We start from the raw sequence: 18,169 nt of genomic DNA on the forward strand, positions 1-18,169 counted from the left end.
TAACCTTGTTAGTCACCAAAAGATGTTCCACTCTTGCGTTTTTAATGGAAACACTTAATTCCAGCACATTGAAAGCCAAATCTGGGCGAGTTTGAGTAGCTATCCAGTTCAATTGTCCTATTGCAAATCTAAGTTCATGTAATTCGTCATCATTGAGTTCATCACGCTTTGTAGTGGATCGTTTGTTGGAAATCTGTATTTCCTGAATGCATTCAACATACTGCTTTTGATCCATAGTTATATTTCCACAATCTTAAGAAATGTTTATCTCAATGTATTTAAAGTTGGTCTCTTCTATCTTACCAACCTTATAGGTCTTAATCAACTGTGACATAACAGATGCTTCAAAAATTTTATTTCCTGCAAGTACAAAATCATCTACATGCATTATAAAGATGCCACAAAGATTGTTATCTGTATCTTTCCAGTAGAAAAGTGCTTTATCTGCTGTGGACTGCTCTGCCTTTAGCTTTAATAAGGTCTGACGTACACTGAAATACCATTTTCTGGAAGCATCGTTTAAGCCATAAACGAATTTAACAAGCTTCCATGTGAATCCATCTGGAACATTTGATTCTTTGGATGGTGTAACATAAACATCACGATGTTGTGTGACCTTGCAGAAATGCAGACTTCACATCTAATGCCACACAATTTAAATTCTTGCAGGCTGCTATTCAAAAAAGCATACGAAGAGTGACTTTAGCTGCAGGTGAGTCACGTTGCAGTTTGTGCTCTTCCTCAAACCCTTTAACAACAAGACGTGCCTTAACAACTTTAGAGGAATCCACTTCTTTTTCAGTGAAAATCCATCTTGTTGATATCTTACTTTGTTTATCATCCGGAAGTTGTCGAACAACATCAAACTATTTCCAGTTGTTTAATTCCTTTTGTTTTGCTTCAACTGCCTCTAAAGCGTGGTTTCCAATAAGTCGCCGATGTTCCGCAGTTGTTGCACAACAGTTGTTTCTCTGTGCTCTATATAAGTGTTTAACCATTCGAGATAGTCATATAGTCATATTCGTGACTTCTAGAATTCCTTGAAGATCCCGAAGGCGTGGATTTTCTTTTTCTTAAAAATCTCCCATAGGCGGATCGTATAGTTTTGTATTTGCTCTCCGCCTCCATAGCGTTTATGTTAAATATCGAACCAATTTTCTTTCAGGCATTCCTTTTCATATCCTGGTTTTTAAATTCGGAATCAAATTTATCATATAAAATCTTGTATTGTTGGACTTCTTGCATGAATCTTTCTTTTGAAAACGAAGTAGCAGCGGTTATTTTTATTTTTGATTTGTTGTTGTTGTTCAGTACAAGGGTTATTTTACAGAACCAAGATTTTCAAAATAAATATTAAACAAAAATGAGGCACTATTGCTTAGCAACAGTTCTGCAACAAGCTGCAACACCGAACAAAATAGAAATTTGTCAATCTCGGCAACACTTGTTGTGCAAAATCGAAACAGTTGTGCAACATTTATTGTGTTGTGCAACATTTATTGTGTTGTGCAACATTATGTTTCTAACAACTCTGCAACAGTTGCACAACAGCCCGCAACTTATTGGAAACCACGCTTAAAGTATCATGTGCGTGTTCTGGAAAATAACTACATTGACACTTTCAACTTTTTTTCCAATCTTCAACATCCTTAAAATCTAGGCACATTTTATCATTTGTACCTTCTTTCCTTATGTTGTACCAACTACTGTACTTCCCGGCTTTTTCACCTCTACTTATCACTTTTGCTGAAAACCATTCCGGTACATCTTTCATTTTCACTTCAACATGGTCGTTAACTATGCTCTTTTCTAACACACCTGTTGTTCTCCTTCCAAATTCATTTCTGCTTCTGGTACAAATAAAACATTTTCCTCATGTTCACTTCTGTTACGTTGTTCTTGTTGCACAGGTGTAGCATTTGTTTCTTCAGCCTCTAAATCAATCACTACTTCTGATTGATGACCACCTACAGTACTGTGAAAAGGTTTGTTAACATCGTTTTCATGTAACGAGCGTGGTGCACACGAACCACGATAAAATTGTGGTCTTTATGTATAACAAACATTTAAACATTCTATCGTGGCCACCATGCTAATATTATTATCTCCACAAAGGATCGTGTGTCCCACGATTATTTTCGCGAGCTCCACAATTTTTATAACCAGTATAATTTAATATTTTTTCTTCTCAAAAAAGTCTTTTATTTAAGTTAATTTGTTTGTTTCAGGTTTTATCAAGTTAAAAAAGCATATTCGTAGTTTTTGCTTGGTGTATACTTTTTCGTCATGGACGCGATCGCATTTTTAGGAAATTTCATTTATCTAGAAAAGTTAAATTTGTCTGCGCCGATGGAAATGTTTTTTAAGGTTGCATTTTAAAAGTGTAAAACGTAAAGCGGCGATAGAAATGTTTTTTAAGATCGCATTTTAAAAGCTTATAAACAAATAGCGGCGATAGAAATGCTCTTTTAGATCGCATTTTAAAAGGTTATAAGCGAAAAGCGGCGATAGAAATGTTTTTTTAGATCGCATTTTAAAAGTTTAAAAACGAAAAGCCCCGATAGAAATGCTCTTTTAGATCGCATTTTAAAAGTTTATAAGCGAAATGCGACGATAAAAAATGTTTTTTTAGATCACATTTTAAAAGTTTAAAAACGAAAAGCGGCGATAGAAATGCTCTTTTAGATTGCATTTTAAAAGGTTATAAGCGAAAAGCGGAGATAGAAATGTTTTTTTAGATGGCATTTTAAAAGTTTATAAGCAAAAAGCGACGATAGAAATGTTTTTTTACATCGCATTTTGATTCATGAATGATTAAAATCTATTATGTAGCTAGCTTTATGACAACGAATTAAAACGTGTTAATTTATTTTTTTGCCGTCTGTTTTTTGATTTAATTGATAAACTAACAGTCTTTGTTGTTTTACAATAGAAGTTATCTATCGTGGAAGCCACAATGTAATATTTAATTTTCGTTTGTGTAGTCCACGAAACATGATCGTGAGGTCCATGATTGTTGAAAAAATGTGCATTGTGGACTATCGTGGTTTGTGCGTAACATGAAATAAACACGAACCACGATATTAACAAACCTTCTCACAGTACTGTACTTCTTTGTTCTTTTTAAGATCTGTATTGTCAAGTTTGTTCTAATTAGAGCCAGAAAATTCTTGGCCCACTTTAACTAATCGACAAGGTGGGGACTCTGACACACACACTGCCTTGCCGAACAAAAACAACCTTGCCCTCTTGACCAATAACTTTAGCAGGACCCCTCCACTTTGGTGAATTATCATGTTTATAGTAGACTTTCTCTCCAGTGTAATACTGTGTGTTAGTACTTTGAATCTGGTAACGCAAAGCTCTTCTAACTCTTTCTGAAGCTTCAGCTTCAACAAATGCTTTACGTGCATTATTAAGGGCATTAATATGATTTGCAAACACATGTGATACGGTTACACCTTCTAAAGCTGGTGGATTTGCATTTAACAGTGATGGCAAATTTGGATTCTGTCCGAAAACTAATTAATAGGAACTATAACCAGAATTCATATGCAAGGAATTCTTGACATTAAGTGCCCAGACCAAACCAACTTCCAATAATTTTGGATTTTCATCAATAATCTTTCTCAAACAATCATCTACAATTGCATGGTTCACACAATCCATTTTGCCATGAACTACAAGCCGCTGTGTTTAAAACTTCAATATTTAGGTTATCACATATCTCGGTACTCTTCATTAGCAAATTTTCCTGCATTGTCTGCTAATAAGCGTCTAGGAACACCAAATCCATTACCAATCCACAACTACATAGTTTTGTCAATAAATAACAGAATATAATTTACTTCGAATTACTGTAGCTAAAGTGAATCGAGTATAGTACAGTCCAGATGTAAGCGTACGCGTACGCTAAACTTGCAAAAATAATTGCTTCATTCAAAAAAACAATAGGATAGTGAGTTCCTTTCAAATTGTGCGAAAATAATTGCTTTGTGTTAAAAACAAAAGCATAGCAAGATTGAAACATTGTTTAAAAACAATACTGCGCGAGAAAAAATTAAACACGAAGGACATTGAATTTTTATTTTTTTAAAAAACGAAACTAATTATAGTAACGCGATTTTAATCTCGATATATTTAAAAAACACAAGCTCTTTTAAAAAACAACAAATCCAATGATCTAAATATTTAACAAAAAACTAATGCAACTTTTTAAACTTTTAGTAATATTTCTGAGCCCTTAAAATTAGAATTTTTTTACAACTGATTTGCGTCGGCATTGTGTCGGCAATATGTTTTTGTAGTGAAATTGTTTAGCTGGCAATATCTTTCGTCATTCGCCTTTTATCAGGGCTAGACCTCTCATAAATTTGATGCACCGCTCTCCTAAGACGATGACAAGTGAAAATGAAGTGCAAGTCTTATTGACATACCTTCTGGATGGTGAACTTCGTTAGGTTAATAGTTCACTGCCAACTGGCTTTTTATGTTTCTAGATAAACTTATTAGGTTAGGGCATCATTAGGTTGCATATCGCAGAAGTCGCCGGTGACATGCTTCGAAAATGCTTGTCACCAGCACAGTTTAACACGAAGAAAAACTGTACAGGAGACTCAATTGTTAGAGTCTTTGCAGAACATCTTTGGTCATAAAAACGAGGGCAGGGCTGACTTATTGCCTGCTGTGTCGTGTGGGAGAAAGAACTTCTGGACTTCTTTTTGATACAATATACAATTTTTTTTTATTATTATTACAAATCGAATAGAACGCGATGATGTGTTGGCAGATTTGCTATATTTTTAAAACTTTATTCAACATGTTTTTTCTTTGGTATTACATCACGAGAACATTTGTCTGAAAGCTGTATTAAAGTACAGGGCACCTAACCTCTCCCATGTTCTGATTATATTTAAGTTGCATGGGGGCGCACTTTTCTCGCAGTATTCTCTGACGATGAAGGTTGGAATGACTTGTGGCATAGTTCCAAATGGTCTTCCGTCTTTCAATCAAGTTTCAGTGTAATGCACCAGCCGAGCATAAGAGTGTCAGCATGAATGAAAGGGGCCGACCTTATTATTCTCTTTAGCTCATGTTCTTTATAATAACACAATTGTTCTTCATAAGCTTTATGTTTTTGGTGGTGCTTATTTAGTAAATTCTCTTAAAATGTGAGAAAAATATATCGTAGGATCTCTAGAAAATTCTGATAAATTCTCTTACGTGAGCGATAAATCGCTCGCGTAAATTTTTTTGCGCCTGTGTGGACGTGTGCGCCTGTTTATCGTCAAAATATATTTTTTAACATGCGAAACTTTAAAAGTTATTTTTATAAAAAGCAACGTTTAGCAACGCAAACAGAAAAACCCTACGTTCGGGACATTTTCCTTCGAGATAAGATTTCGAAAACAAATTAAATTTTAATACCGAAGAAAGAAAAATCTAAAAATATAACTTTTGACATTTTATAGTATCACGCTACATTTTATTGTTAAAAACCTTGTGTTTTTTCTAGCGCGCAACAGCTCTATCTCTTAAAAGATTTAAACAATGCATCTCGCTGTCTATTTAGTTTTCTATCAAACAATGGCAACTTTTAAAATGCGATCTAAAAAACATTTCTATCGCCGTTTTTCGTTTTAACTTTTAAAATGTGATCTAAAAAAGCTTTTCTGTTGCAGTTTTTTGTTTTTAAACTTTTAAAATGCGACCTAAAAAAACATTTCTATCGCCGTTTTTCATTTTTTTTAACTTTTAAAATGCGATCTAAAAAAGCTTTTCTGTTGCAGTTTTTCGTTTTTAAACTTTCAAAATGCGATCTAAAAAAAATTTCTATCGCTGTTTTTCGTTTTTTAAACTTTTAAAATGCGATCTAAAAAAACATTTCTATTGCCGTTTTTCGTTCTTAAATTTTGAAAAGGCGATCTAAAAAACATTTCTATCGCCGTTTTTCGTTCTTAAACTTCTAAAACACGATCTAAAATAGCTTTTCTATCAAAATAAAAGTTTCAATCTTTGTTAAAATATAATAATTCCTATCGCTTAAATAGATCGCTAAAAGCTTTATTTAACCCGCGCAACCACCAATGCCTCCCCGCTAGTTTATTTAGTTTCCACGCAAAACTTTTGTTTAATAAAAATATTAAACAATGGCTCTTCGTGTCACATTGATAGAGTTGATAACATTTGCAATTATGCTATTGGGAATAGTTATGTTAACACTATTTAACAATAGTTACGCGCAGTTATAATAAGCTATTTTTTCTTCAATAATCTTTTGTTTATTACGCGCAAGTTAATGACTTACAAGACTCGCAAGATAATTAATAAGAACAAAAAACAAACAACTACCGCCTCCGAGAAAAAGGTGTGAAATGTGTTGGCAGATTTGCTATATTTTTAAAACTTTATTCAACATGTTTTTTCTTTGGTATTACATCACGAGAACATTTGTCTGAAAGCTGTATTAAAGTACAGGGCACCTAACCTCTCCCATGTTCTGATTATATTTAAGTTGCATGGGTGCGCACTTTTCTCGCAGTATTCTCTGACGATGAAGGTTGGAATGACTTGTGGCATAGTTCCAAATGGTCTTCCGTCTTTCGTTCAAGTTTCAGTGTAATGCACCAGCCGAGCATAAGAGTGTCAGCATGAATGAAAGGGGCCGACTTTATTATTCTCTTTAGCTCATGTTCTTCATAATAACACAATTGTTCTTCATAAGCTTTATGTTTTTGGTGGTGCTTATTTAGTAAATTCTCTTAAAATGTGAGAAAAATATATCGTAGGATCTCTAGAAAATTCTGATAAATTCTCTTACGTGAGCGATAAATCGCTCGCGTAAATTTTTTTGCGCCTGTGTGGACGTGTGCGCCTGTTTATCGTCAAAATATATTTTTTAACATGCGAAACTTTAAAAGTTATTTTTATAAAAAGCAACGTTTAGCAACGCAAACAGAAAAACCCTACGTTCGGGACATTTCCCTTCGAGATAAGATTTCGAAAACAAATTAAATTTTAATACTGAAGAAAGAAAAATCTAAAAATATAACTTTTGACATTTTATAGTATCATGCTACATTTTATTGTTAAAAACCTTGTGTTTTTTCTAGCGCGCAACAGCTCTATCTCTTAAAAGATTTAAACAATGCATCTCGCTGTCTATTTAGTTTTCTATCAAACAATGGCAACTTTTAAAATGCGATCTAAAAAACATTTCTATCGCCGTTTTTCGTTTTAACTTTTAAAATGTGATCTAAAAAAGCTTTTCTGTTGCAGTTTTTTGTTTTTAAACTTTTAAAATGCGACCTAAAAAAACATTTCTATTGCCGTTTTTCATTTTTTTTAACTTTTAAAATGCGATCTAAAAAAGCTTTTCTGTTGCAGTTTTTCGTTTTTAAACTTTCAAAATGCGATCTAAAAAAAATTTCTATTGCTGTTTTTCGTTTTTTAAACTTTTAAAATGCGATCTAAAAAAACATTTCTATTGCCGTTTTTCGTTCTTAAATTTTGAAAAGGCGATCTAAAAAACATTTCTATCGCCGTTTTTCGTTCTTAAACTTCTAAAACACGATCTAAAATAGCTTTTCTATCAAAATAAAAGTTTCAATCTTTGTTAAAATATAATAATTCCTATCGCTTAAATAGATCGCTAAAAGCTTTATTTAACCCGCGCAACCACCAATGCCTCCCCGCTAGTTTATTTAGTTTCCACGCAAAACTTTTGTTTAATAAAAATATTAAACAATGGCTCTTCGTGTCACATTGATAGAGTTGATAACATTTGCAATTATGCTATTGGGAATAGTTATGTTAACACTATTTAACAATAGTTACGCGCAGTTATAATAAGCTATTTTTTCTTCAATAATCTTTTGTTTATTACGCGCAAGTTAATGACTTACAAGACTCGCAAGATAATTAATAAGAACAAAAAACAAACAACTACCGCCTCCGAGAAAAAGGTGTGAAACTTGAGCGTATGCTTACATCTGAACTGTACTGTAGCTGCATCAATGAGGTAAAACAACCATATTTTACTTTTCACCCATTCTTTAAGATTAATTACAACACACTGATTGAAATCAGTAGCTAATGGCAGTGAGACCACTGGTCTAGGTGGTGTCTGTTTAAATTTCTTGCATGTTTCACAGTCCTGTTCAGTTTGATCCAGGATCCTCTTACAGTCTTCATCATATAGTTTTTGCATCAACCAACAAACTTGCTAACCGTTTTGCAGTGGGATGTCCAAATTGTTTGTGCAATTTTACAACTTTCTTTTCTTTTTCTTTAAACGACTCATTTATCAATATCCAGTTGGATAAACAGACTTTGTCCTCTTTCAAGGGTACGCAATGATGGCCTGATGTTGTATTCTGCAAATCAACTTATGTACCAAATATTTCAGCAGTGTCGTTTACCAGATTTAATTTCCGCTTTCTTCATAGCTGTTTTACTAAGAATAGGTATATCACATTCAACTATGTCTGTCACAATTTCACATTCCTTCCCAGCCATATTACATGGTATTTTAACTTTGCCATTCGATTTTAATCTTTCCCCACCACCGAATCGAAAAACAGTGTCACTGGGAGATCGTTGTATTTTACACTTTTGTTCTGTTGTCAGTGAATCCAAATAACACTTAAGCCAATCTTCTCCGGTAACAGTGAATAAAACACTTTTATCTTCAATTACTGCGCCCGTAAAAAGAACTGCTTTTTCCACCATATCATTTTCATCGCTTGCTTGGAACACTGGCTTGTCAAAGGTATTCCCATGAGGAAAAAACCGAGCATAGTGCATAACTGACTGACAAATGTGATATCTAAGTGGTTCACCCTTTTCATCGGGTGAATTATTTCTTTTATGTAATGGTCCTTGATTATTTCATTCATAATTATTTCTGTTACCATATCTGAAACCTTCGTTTCGAGGCCTAACTGAATTTCCATGAGTTCCAGTAATAAATACAGCTTCCGTTTTAGTAATAGATGGTTCAACTTTTATGCTTTCATTGCTATTAGCAGGTAATGATTGTTCTCCAAAAAACTTTTTTAATGCACTTTTCATTTGTTTAAATATAGTATTTACTTCTTCATAATTTAAACCAGTAAGTACAAGCTGTCTGTCCGAATGTTTTAAACATCAAGTAATGTGAATGCTAAAACACTTTCTGGTAATGCCATATCAAATTTCTTTGTTTTATTGTACAACTTTTCAAATTCTATTATATCCATAGTTTCATCATTTTTTCTTTTATAACGATCAAAGTTTGTCTAATGTTCATACATATTAGTTAATTCTCTTTCTTAAACAAGTTGTCCATAAACGCTATCAAAGTGTCTATTCCATCTTCTTTATTCAAATCAGCAATACTAATCTCACTGAACACTTTATCTCGTACTTGTTTTGAGTCTTCTTCTGGTAAAGATAAGGCCACTGCGATGCCTTGCTTCTGCTTCTCTAAATCTGTAATTAATGTCCATGCTTTCAATTCATTAACATAACGATTATATGGCTTCTGGGGGTATCTTGTAATTGTGACTCATCCTCTGCTGCCACTGTTAACATCAATATATTTACTGAGGTAGGTAAAACCCTCAGTCATACAACACAAATATAAACTAATCTAAAATATAACAATAGTAAACATAGTAAACATCTTAAACAAGAAGTTGGTCAAACAAATTTCGTTTATTATAATTGGACTATTATCTAAAGTCTTTATATTTAATTTTTTTTAACTATTATAAAGTTCCTTTTCTTATATGAAATTCGTTTTTTATAGGTATTTATATTCAAATATCTTTTAACAATGACAAAATTCACTTATTACGCGTCTTATTATAAAAAATAAAGTTCATTGCGCTATCATCACTGCGTCTTGTTATAAAAGAAACTAAACTTTTTTTCGTTAGATAAATAATAATAATAATGCTAGCGGTGGATTTAAATAAAACTTTGATTCTTCAACAACTGTGTTTACAAGGAAGTATATAGGGTGTTTCGACAAGGATATTTTTCTGCTTATGTTAACATCAGGCACACAGGTAATATTTTTTGTTGTGAGGGAATAATAATCGGTCTCACTAAAAACAATGTTTGGATAAATTTGCTCTTGTTTTGAAATATTAAAATAACTAACTGTTAAGGTGAAAAGATAAAAATACTTGTATGCTCAAAAACCTATTTTTAAAAGTTATGCACCAAAAATTTTCTTGTTTTGTTTCAACATTTATATTACAAGTTGTATTCTCCTCCCACGTATACTTTTTAAGCATGGTTTTTTAAAACGTGATTTTTTCAGTGATAGTTAATCATAGTTTTTTCATACATCAGGCCATTTCGTGAGAGGCGTGCGATCGCACATGCACGCCCCCACACACATGCAGATTTGTTTAGGCGTGCGATTCACCGCACGCGCAAAACTTTGCTGTAATTTAAAATTATTGTATTTATAACAAAGAAAATTTATTAAAGAAACCTTAAAAATAAACGATCACTGAACTACAATGGATTTACTGAACTCACAATGGATCGCACGTGAGCAGTCTTTACCAAATGTTGATGTGAATTTAATTGCTACCATTTGCTTTCATTCTTTCTTTTTGCCGACCAAGGGGTAATATGCAGAACAGATATAGGTTGCTAACGACCTAGTGTGTGGCCGCTATCTTTCGAAGAATTTGTTTTTTTTAGTTTCAAATTTTGCAAACCAAAAAAAACATTGAGTTAATCATAGGATCGTTGATATTTTATTTTGTTTGTTCAGTTTGGGTTAGTGTGGAGATTATATCAGCGCTATAAATTTTTTTTAAAAAATGTCTGAAAAAAGAACGAAAGGAAATAAAGTTGAATTAAAAACTTTTGAAAGTTGGGGTAAATCAGATATTCTTGGTTGGAAGACAGAGGAAAAAGATGGAAAGGTGTTGGTGAACTATGTTTGGTGTAAAGTTTGTGCAAGGTATAAAACGGAAATTAGTTCTCGATTAAAAGGAAATGCGAAGATAGCTGCGTTAGCGTTATAAACTGTACAAATGTGGTAACAAAATACCAGGTTAGAGATTTTAACAGTAAAAGGTTGTTTTGATTTATATTTATTTTTTCTAATATTTTAATTGATTTCATAAAAAAATGCAACAATATTTTAATCTTTGTAAGGTCGCCTTTTGGAGAATTTAAAAGAAATTCAGCATTATTTAAGTTGAAATAACTAAAAGATAACTAATAAGAAAAAAAACTTCTTTAATAACGAAATGTTCTTTTAGATAATAATTTTTCTGATTTATCGAACATAAGGTTTATTAAATATTATTATTAGCGGTTGTCGACTTTCCGTAATTAATTTAATTTAAATATCTGTTTGCCCCACAAGTAATAACAAAGTTTAATTAACGAGTCTGCTTATGACTTCTTCATATATGGGTTGAAATTCCTTGCCGTACATTTTTGGAACTTGCACTTCATTTGCTCCTTACGCTAAAACAGCAGCTCCTGTGCCATGTACAGGGGTAAAGGAAATGTTTTTGTAATTTTTTTTTTTTTGCATCGTACGCGCAGAATGTATGAGGCGTGTGATCTACCGCACGCCTGCCTAAAATCTTACGAAATGGCCTGCATCACCAAAAAGCATTTTAAACACCTATTAAATGGTATAAAAATAATTTGTAACTTTTTAACTCATGAAAAGTACAGAGACATTTTTGAAACACACCCTGTCTTCAAAAAAGTGACTTCATTTACAAAACTAATAATAGATGTGTGTAAAAAAGATTTTTTAATTATTTTCCACAAAGTCCTCGTTTTTGATTTATTTTATTTTTTCTAAAAAAGCCATTTTTAACTTAAACTTTCGTCTTTAAGATGTAATATCTGGAGAATCGTTGATTTTTTAAAAATAAAAAAAAAAATCGCTTTCAGATAAACACGTTGTCTTCAGCACAGTAGCACTCTCCCTTGTAGATCTACTGTAGTTTTGTAAAAGAGATTTGAAATGTAATAGATGGTATACACTACGAAAAAGTGTTTTAAAGATTTTTTAAAATATCACACCTTTCAAGCATACTTATAATGATGGTGATACTTTTACACTTCCATGGCGATGAATATTCAGAAAGTTGTCCTTTTAAATTTTATTATTCGCAAAGACGTGACTAAGAATACCATAAAAATAGAACTTTCTAAGTCGTTTACCATTTTTCTCTGACTTGCAGAAACAGAACAGGATGGCATACATTTTTAAAACTGAAAGTGTTTTTTTTTTTCAGATGGTCATTTCTTTTGGGAAAGGAAATATAATTTATTTTTAAAAGTTATACTCAAGAGGACGACAAAAACATTCACTCTTAACTCTTATTCAATTTGAGGTGTGAAAGACCGATCAGAAAAAAAGTTAGTTATTTGGATAAAGTCAATATTTCCCTTCGAAAAATAAATAGTTTCACCCTTGGAAAGATCGAAGTTTCTTTAGTATAAATGGCTTATAAAAAAATATCGATTTCTTGATACAATAAAGGTATACCGTCACCTTAAAATAATAAAAAAAACAGGAAAACTATTTTTATAAAGAAATTTAGTGTTGTTTTAATGTTTTTGCGCAGTTTTATAAGAAAATATAAATACAATAAAGCTCCCTCGCAAAGTTGAATGAATTTAACTTTGTGAGGGAGCAATCAGATGACTTGAAAATAAAATGATTGCATCAACCTTTTCATCGTTTGCAGCATTTAAAAACAAATTGACATTTGAATTAAATGGAAATCACACAAGCGGTAAAATTGCTGTCCCTAAATCTCTGTCACATTTAGCGAAAGTAGCTATTTTTTGTTATAAATGACATCGAAATTTTAACTTGTGTAAGTTTTGTTTAGTTATGTGCAATTTGAATAATAACTTTTGAAGTTCGTTTCAAAATCATTAGCAATTTACTTTGTTCAAAGTTTGTATCATTTTCTTCGTATTAATTTTGTTGACGATCAATTTATTTTGTTGACGGGACACTATTTAATGACAGGGTGTATGGTAGTGTATGATCGTTTCGGAATATTTAATTTAGATTGTTTCCAAATCGTTTCAAGGTGTTTGTTTTACATTCCTTTTTTAAAAAAAATTATTAATCTAATAATGGCTTCTTCATAAAACCTACACGCTGTCACATAGGTAAAGTTCTACATCATCATCATCATCATTCTCGGCTTAACGTCTGTTTTCCATGCTAGCATGGGTTGGACAGGGTATATTAATGACCCTCTTCCAATCTGATCTAGACTGTGTTAGATCTAAACTCAACTTCCTCTCTATCAAGTCTGTCCTTATAACCTCCTGCCAAGTCTTTCTCGGTCTGCCTCTGGACTTTGCCCCAGGAACTATCAAGTCTCTACACTTTCTTACCCAATTATCCTTCTCCATTCTTTCCAAGTGCCCCAGCCAATTCAATCTTCTTATCTGGATAACATCTTTAATTCTACAGAGACTTAGCCTGCTTCTTAGCTCATCTGAACTCTTTCTGTCTCTCAGACTGGCATTACACATCCACCTAACCATTCTCATATCATTCCTTTCTAAACGGTCAAGATCTTCCTGCTTCACTGCCCATGTCTCACTACCGTACAACATAACACTTCTTACACAGGCCTCATACAACCTACCTTTTACCTCAAGTGACAGGACTCTGCTAGTCAATAAAGGAAGTAACTCTCTAAAGTTTTTCCAAGCAGAACCTATCCTGCAAGTAACACTTCTTCCAACACCCCCTTCACTGCCCAACATATCACCTAAGTAACAGAAGTTCTTAACTATCTCTAACGAGCCACTGTTGTACATCATTAAAGCTGGAAATACTTCATTCTCTATAATCTCACCTTTGCAACGCTTGCATACAAACTGTATGCCAGCTCTTAACCTTCCACTAATACTACTGCACTTCTTATGTACCCAATGCTTGCAAGTCTGACAAAAAATTGAGTTACTACCAACCCCTTTCCTGCAAACTCCACAAGACCACTTTCCAACTACAAGGTCACACTTGGCTGCAATGCTACTTATCATGACTTTAGACTTTGCTGTGTTTACCTTCAGCCCTTTCTCTTCTAGTCCTTTCTTCCACTTCTCAAACTTTTCAACTAATTCTTCCATCGACTCTGCTATGAGAACCAAATCATCTGCATACAATAACTCCCATGGGCAACCTGTTCTGAACTCCATCGACAGCGCTTCTAAGACTAGAATAAACAACAAAGGACTAAGTACAGAACCCTGATGTACACCAACATTTACACTAAATTCATCACTAAGTGAATCGTTAATCCTGACACGACTTCTAGCATTGCTGTACATAGACTGAACCATCGTAACTAGCCACTCATCCACACCTAATTTTCTCATAGCCCACCAAATAACTTTAGGTGGCACTCTATCAAAAGCTTTCTCTAAATCTACAAAGGCAAAATAGAGATTCTTTCTCTTTCCCAAATACTTTTCCTGAAGCTGTCTGAGTAAAAATATTGCATCTGTAGTGCCACGCCCTGGAACAAAACCAAATTGCATCTTATCTATATCAATTCTTTCTCTAAGTAACTTATCAATCACTCTTTCAATAACTTTCATTACTTGATCAACCAACTTCAAACCTCTATAGTTACCCTTTTCTAATGCATCACCCTTGCCCTTGAAACAATTCACTATTACACTCGACTGCCACTCACTCGGAATAGCACCATCCTTTATAATCTGGTTAGCAAGACTTGTAATAAGCTCAACTCCAATATATCCAGATGCTTTTACCATCTCTGCAACAATACCTGATACTCCTGCAGCCTTGCCAATCTTCATTTTCCCAATAGCCTCCACTACCCATTCTGTCTTGATCTGCATGGCAGGCCCTTCTACGACATCATCATCAGACAAATTATCCTCGTCCCAATCAAACTCAGTGTTAAGCAACCTCTGATAATGATTCTTCCAAGCTACCCTTTTCTCCTCCTCTGTGCTAGCCAAAACACCTTCATTATTACGTATACACTTCTCACCTACAATATCTTGATTAGTCTTCTTCATTTGCTTTGCTATCTTGAATACCTCATTGCGCTGGTCTTCCCTTCTTAACACATCTGCAAATCTGTTTCTTTCTGCTTCTGATTTTGCCTTATACACTGATGTACGAGCCCGACGTTTAGCTTCTAAGTAAATATTTTTACTACCACCTGACTTCCACTCTTTCCAAAGTTTCCTCTTTTCCTTTATACACTGGTCAACCTCATTATTCCACCACCAGGTCTGTCTATGTCTAGCTCGTCCTTTCGTCCATCCACAGGTATCATCAGAAGTTTCTAGAAGACAATTCTTCAAAGTAGTCCAAGTACTTTCAACATTGTCACTATCACATTGACTATTGTAGGCTAACTGCTGAACTTTTGCACTAAATTGTCTTGCTACAATCTCTTCCTTCAGCTTCCAGACTTTTCGACGGGGCCTGTACTTTCCCTTGGCTTCTCTGACACTCTTCAAGATAATATCACAAACCAGCAACCTATGCTGGGAAACACACTCTTCCCCCGATATAACTTTCACGTCCTTCACCACTTTCTTGTCTAACTTTCTAACCAAAAAGTAATCTATCTGTGTCTTACAACCACCTGACTCATATGTTATCAGCCTACTCTGTCTCTTACTGAATGATGTGTTGCAAACCACCATGTCCGTTGCCATTCCAAACTCAAGCAATCTCTCCCCTTCCTTATTTCTGCTCCCAAATCCATAGCCTCCATGCACACCTCTATAACCTTCAGATGACTTCCCAACATGACCATTAAAGTCGCCGCCCACCATGACAAGTTCAGTGTCTCCAAACTTTGATGTGACTGCTATTAACTCATCATAAAACTTATCTTTATCTTCCTCACTGAGTCCACACTGTGGAGCATAAACTGACAGAAAAGTGACAATCCTATTACCTATCAAAAACTTTATCACTATAATACGACTATTAACACGCATAACATCTATTACTTTTTCTACCCACTTCTCTGCAACGAATATGCCAACTCCTCCATATCCATCACTATTACCAATCCAAAAAAGCTTATACCTTGCCCTCCTACCTTTCACAAATCTCACTGAAGCTCCTCTCCACCTAACTTCCTGAACACAACACATATCAACAGATCTACGTTCTAACATTTCAACTACTTCACCTGCTCTACCTCTCAGAGTACCAACATTTACACTAGCCATCCTCAACCTAGTGTTATCTACCTTGTGATGTGATAGCTGGGTAACGGTCTGACGATGCTCACATCTGACATCTGTTCTACCGTGCGCGACACCTTCACTCCTTAGAGTTCCAGCCCCGTTTACGCAGTTTGTCTGATTAACTATTCTTACGGCCATTAATAAAGAGTTTTGGCATTGTTGTACAGCTGGATGCCCTTCCTAGCGCCAACCGTTCACAGACCGGACTGGGTGTTTTTTAAAGTGACACCATCACTATGTGGCATTTCATGGGACTTCCACAATCGCCCCTTTAAACTAAGGTATAGTGGAGGACGTTCAACTCCTCTCTTGTCTCTTAAGGAGACCCTCTTCCCATACATTGTAGAAAATTGCGTATATAAAAAACTTTATTTATATAACAAAATATTTATCACAGATTGTCTGTAACAACGAGGCATAGAATAATTTTTCTAACGTTTAAAGATTTTTGTTATCTATTTATATCACAGTTTGCATGATAAAGTGAATTGCAGAGTTGGGGATAAGATAGTTACCTGATTCTTATAAAATGTAATTTTGATTTATTTTTTATACTTTCAGTGGACACCTGTTGCTTGAAGGTTGTAAAATAAAGAAAAAGAAAACGATCCTCCACACATTTAATTTCAATATTTTCAACAGCATTTAATAACTAAAGCAGCAGCTCTTTAATGACCAATTACGAGTAAAATTGTACATGCGTTTCGTTACACTTGTTACACTTTACACTTGATATACCGCAACTTCAAACCTATGCAGGGACGTTTTCTTGTCATTTTAGAATGATTACAGCAACTTTAAAGCTTCGCAGGGACGTTTTTTTGTCACATTAGATTAAAATATAGCAACATTAAAGCTCCATATATATATAGGTCTATTTTTAAAAAATTCTCTAAAATCTTAGATATAAAATACATGTTGATGCAATATTTGGAAGCAAGAATCTAAATCTGCTTTTTTTTTCCAAACCAATTTAGTAGTCTTTTTAAAATTTTCTGATTTAGTTCATATGAAAAATGTAATTTTTCTGCACAATTATCATGAAAAACTTGATACTTACAAAGTTGACTTTTCCCACTCTTACCAAACTTGTTTCTATTCTATGATCTATTCTTGCTTTGATAAACTCTCACTGTGTCAACTAAATCTTTCCAGTCGATCTCTACCTGATGTCAGTCCATCCATTCCTGGAATTTTGCACAAAACTCCTTTCCTTCCACTCAACTACCCTATTGGTATAAAATTTGGCACATTCTAATTTTGGTGCACCCTACCTTTATTGTGAATTTGCGCATACTAATTTTGGCGTACATACTATTTGCCCGCAATAATTAGAATAAATTTTGGCACATGGTAAAAAAGTTTGAATTTTTGTTAGCACTATACCAACACTTAATATTAACAAATTCAACAAATATGAACAATTTTCATTTAATAAATGTCATAAAAGTCATTCACAAAAATCAAAACAAAAAATTTGCGATTTTGTGCATACTAATTTTGTCATACATACCATTTGCACGTAATAATGGCAGCCCTTAAAATTAGATTTTTTTTACGTCGGCAATAAAACTGCCGACGTGAGATACATTTCAACTGATTTGCGTCAGCATTGCGTCATTCATCATTCACCTTGTATTGTGGCTAGACCTCGCATAAATTCGATGTATTGATCTCTTAAGACAATGACAAATGGAAACGGAGTACAAGTCCCATTGACCTACCTTCCCGATGGTGTACTTCGTTAAGTTAATAGTTCACTGCCAACTGGCTTTCTATATGTTTCGAGACGAACTCATTAGAAAGTACGTTGTGCACGTGCTATTTACGAACTAAATGTCAGGGCATTCAATGAGTTGTATATCGCAGAAGTCGCCGGTGACATGTTTCGAAAATGCTTGTCACCAACGCAGTTCAC

The 18,169-nt window shown here is 34.0% G+C and overlaps 1 protein-coding gene across 3 annotated transcripts in view; it reads left to right on the forward strand.

Moving 5' to 3' along the window:
- The first annotated feature begins 10,082 nt into the window (after positions 1 to 10,082).
- LOC130641571 (uncharacterized) overlaps positions 10,083 to 18,169 on the forward strand; it is a 33,242-nt gene continuing 25,155 nt past the window's right edge. For 2 of the 3 annotated variants that reach the window (XM_057448429.1, XM_057448431.1), the window contains exon 1: positions 10,083 to 10,966. In XM_057448429.1, the coding sequence (XP_057304412.1) occupies positions 10,824 to 10,966 (143 nt within the window). In that variant the 5' untranslated portion in view covers positions 10,083 to 10,823. The remainder of the gene's footprint in view (positions 10,967 to 18,169) is intronic. The other variant, XM_057448428.1, reaches the window with a different exon arrangement.

This window comes from Hydractinia symbiolongicarpus, chromosome 4 (genome assembly GCF_029227915.1).
Source record: "Hydractinia symbiolongicarpus strain clone_291-10 chromosome 4, HSymV2.1, whole genome shotgun sequence".
In the NCBI taxonomy this organism is placed as follows: Eukaryota; Metazoa; Cnidaria; class Hydrozoa; order Anthoathecata; family Hydractiniidae; genus Hydractinia; species Hydractinia symbiolongicarpus.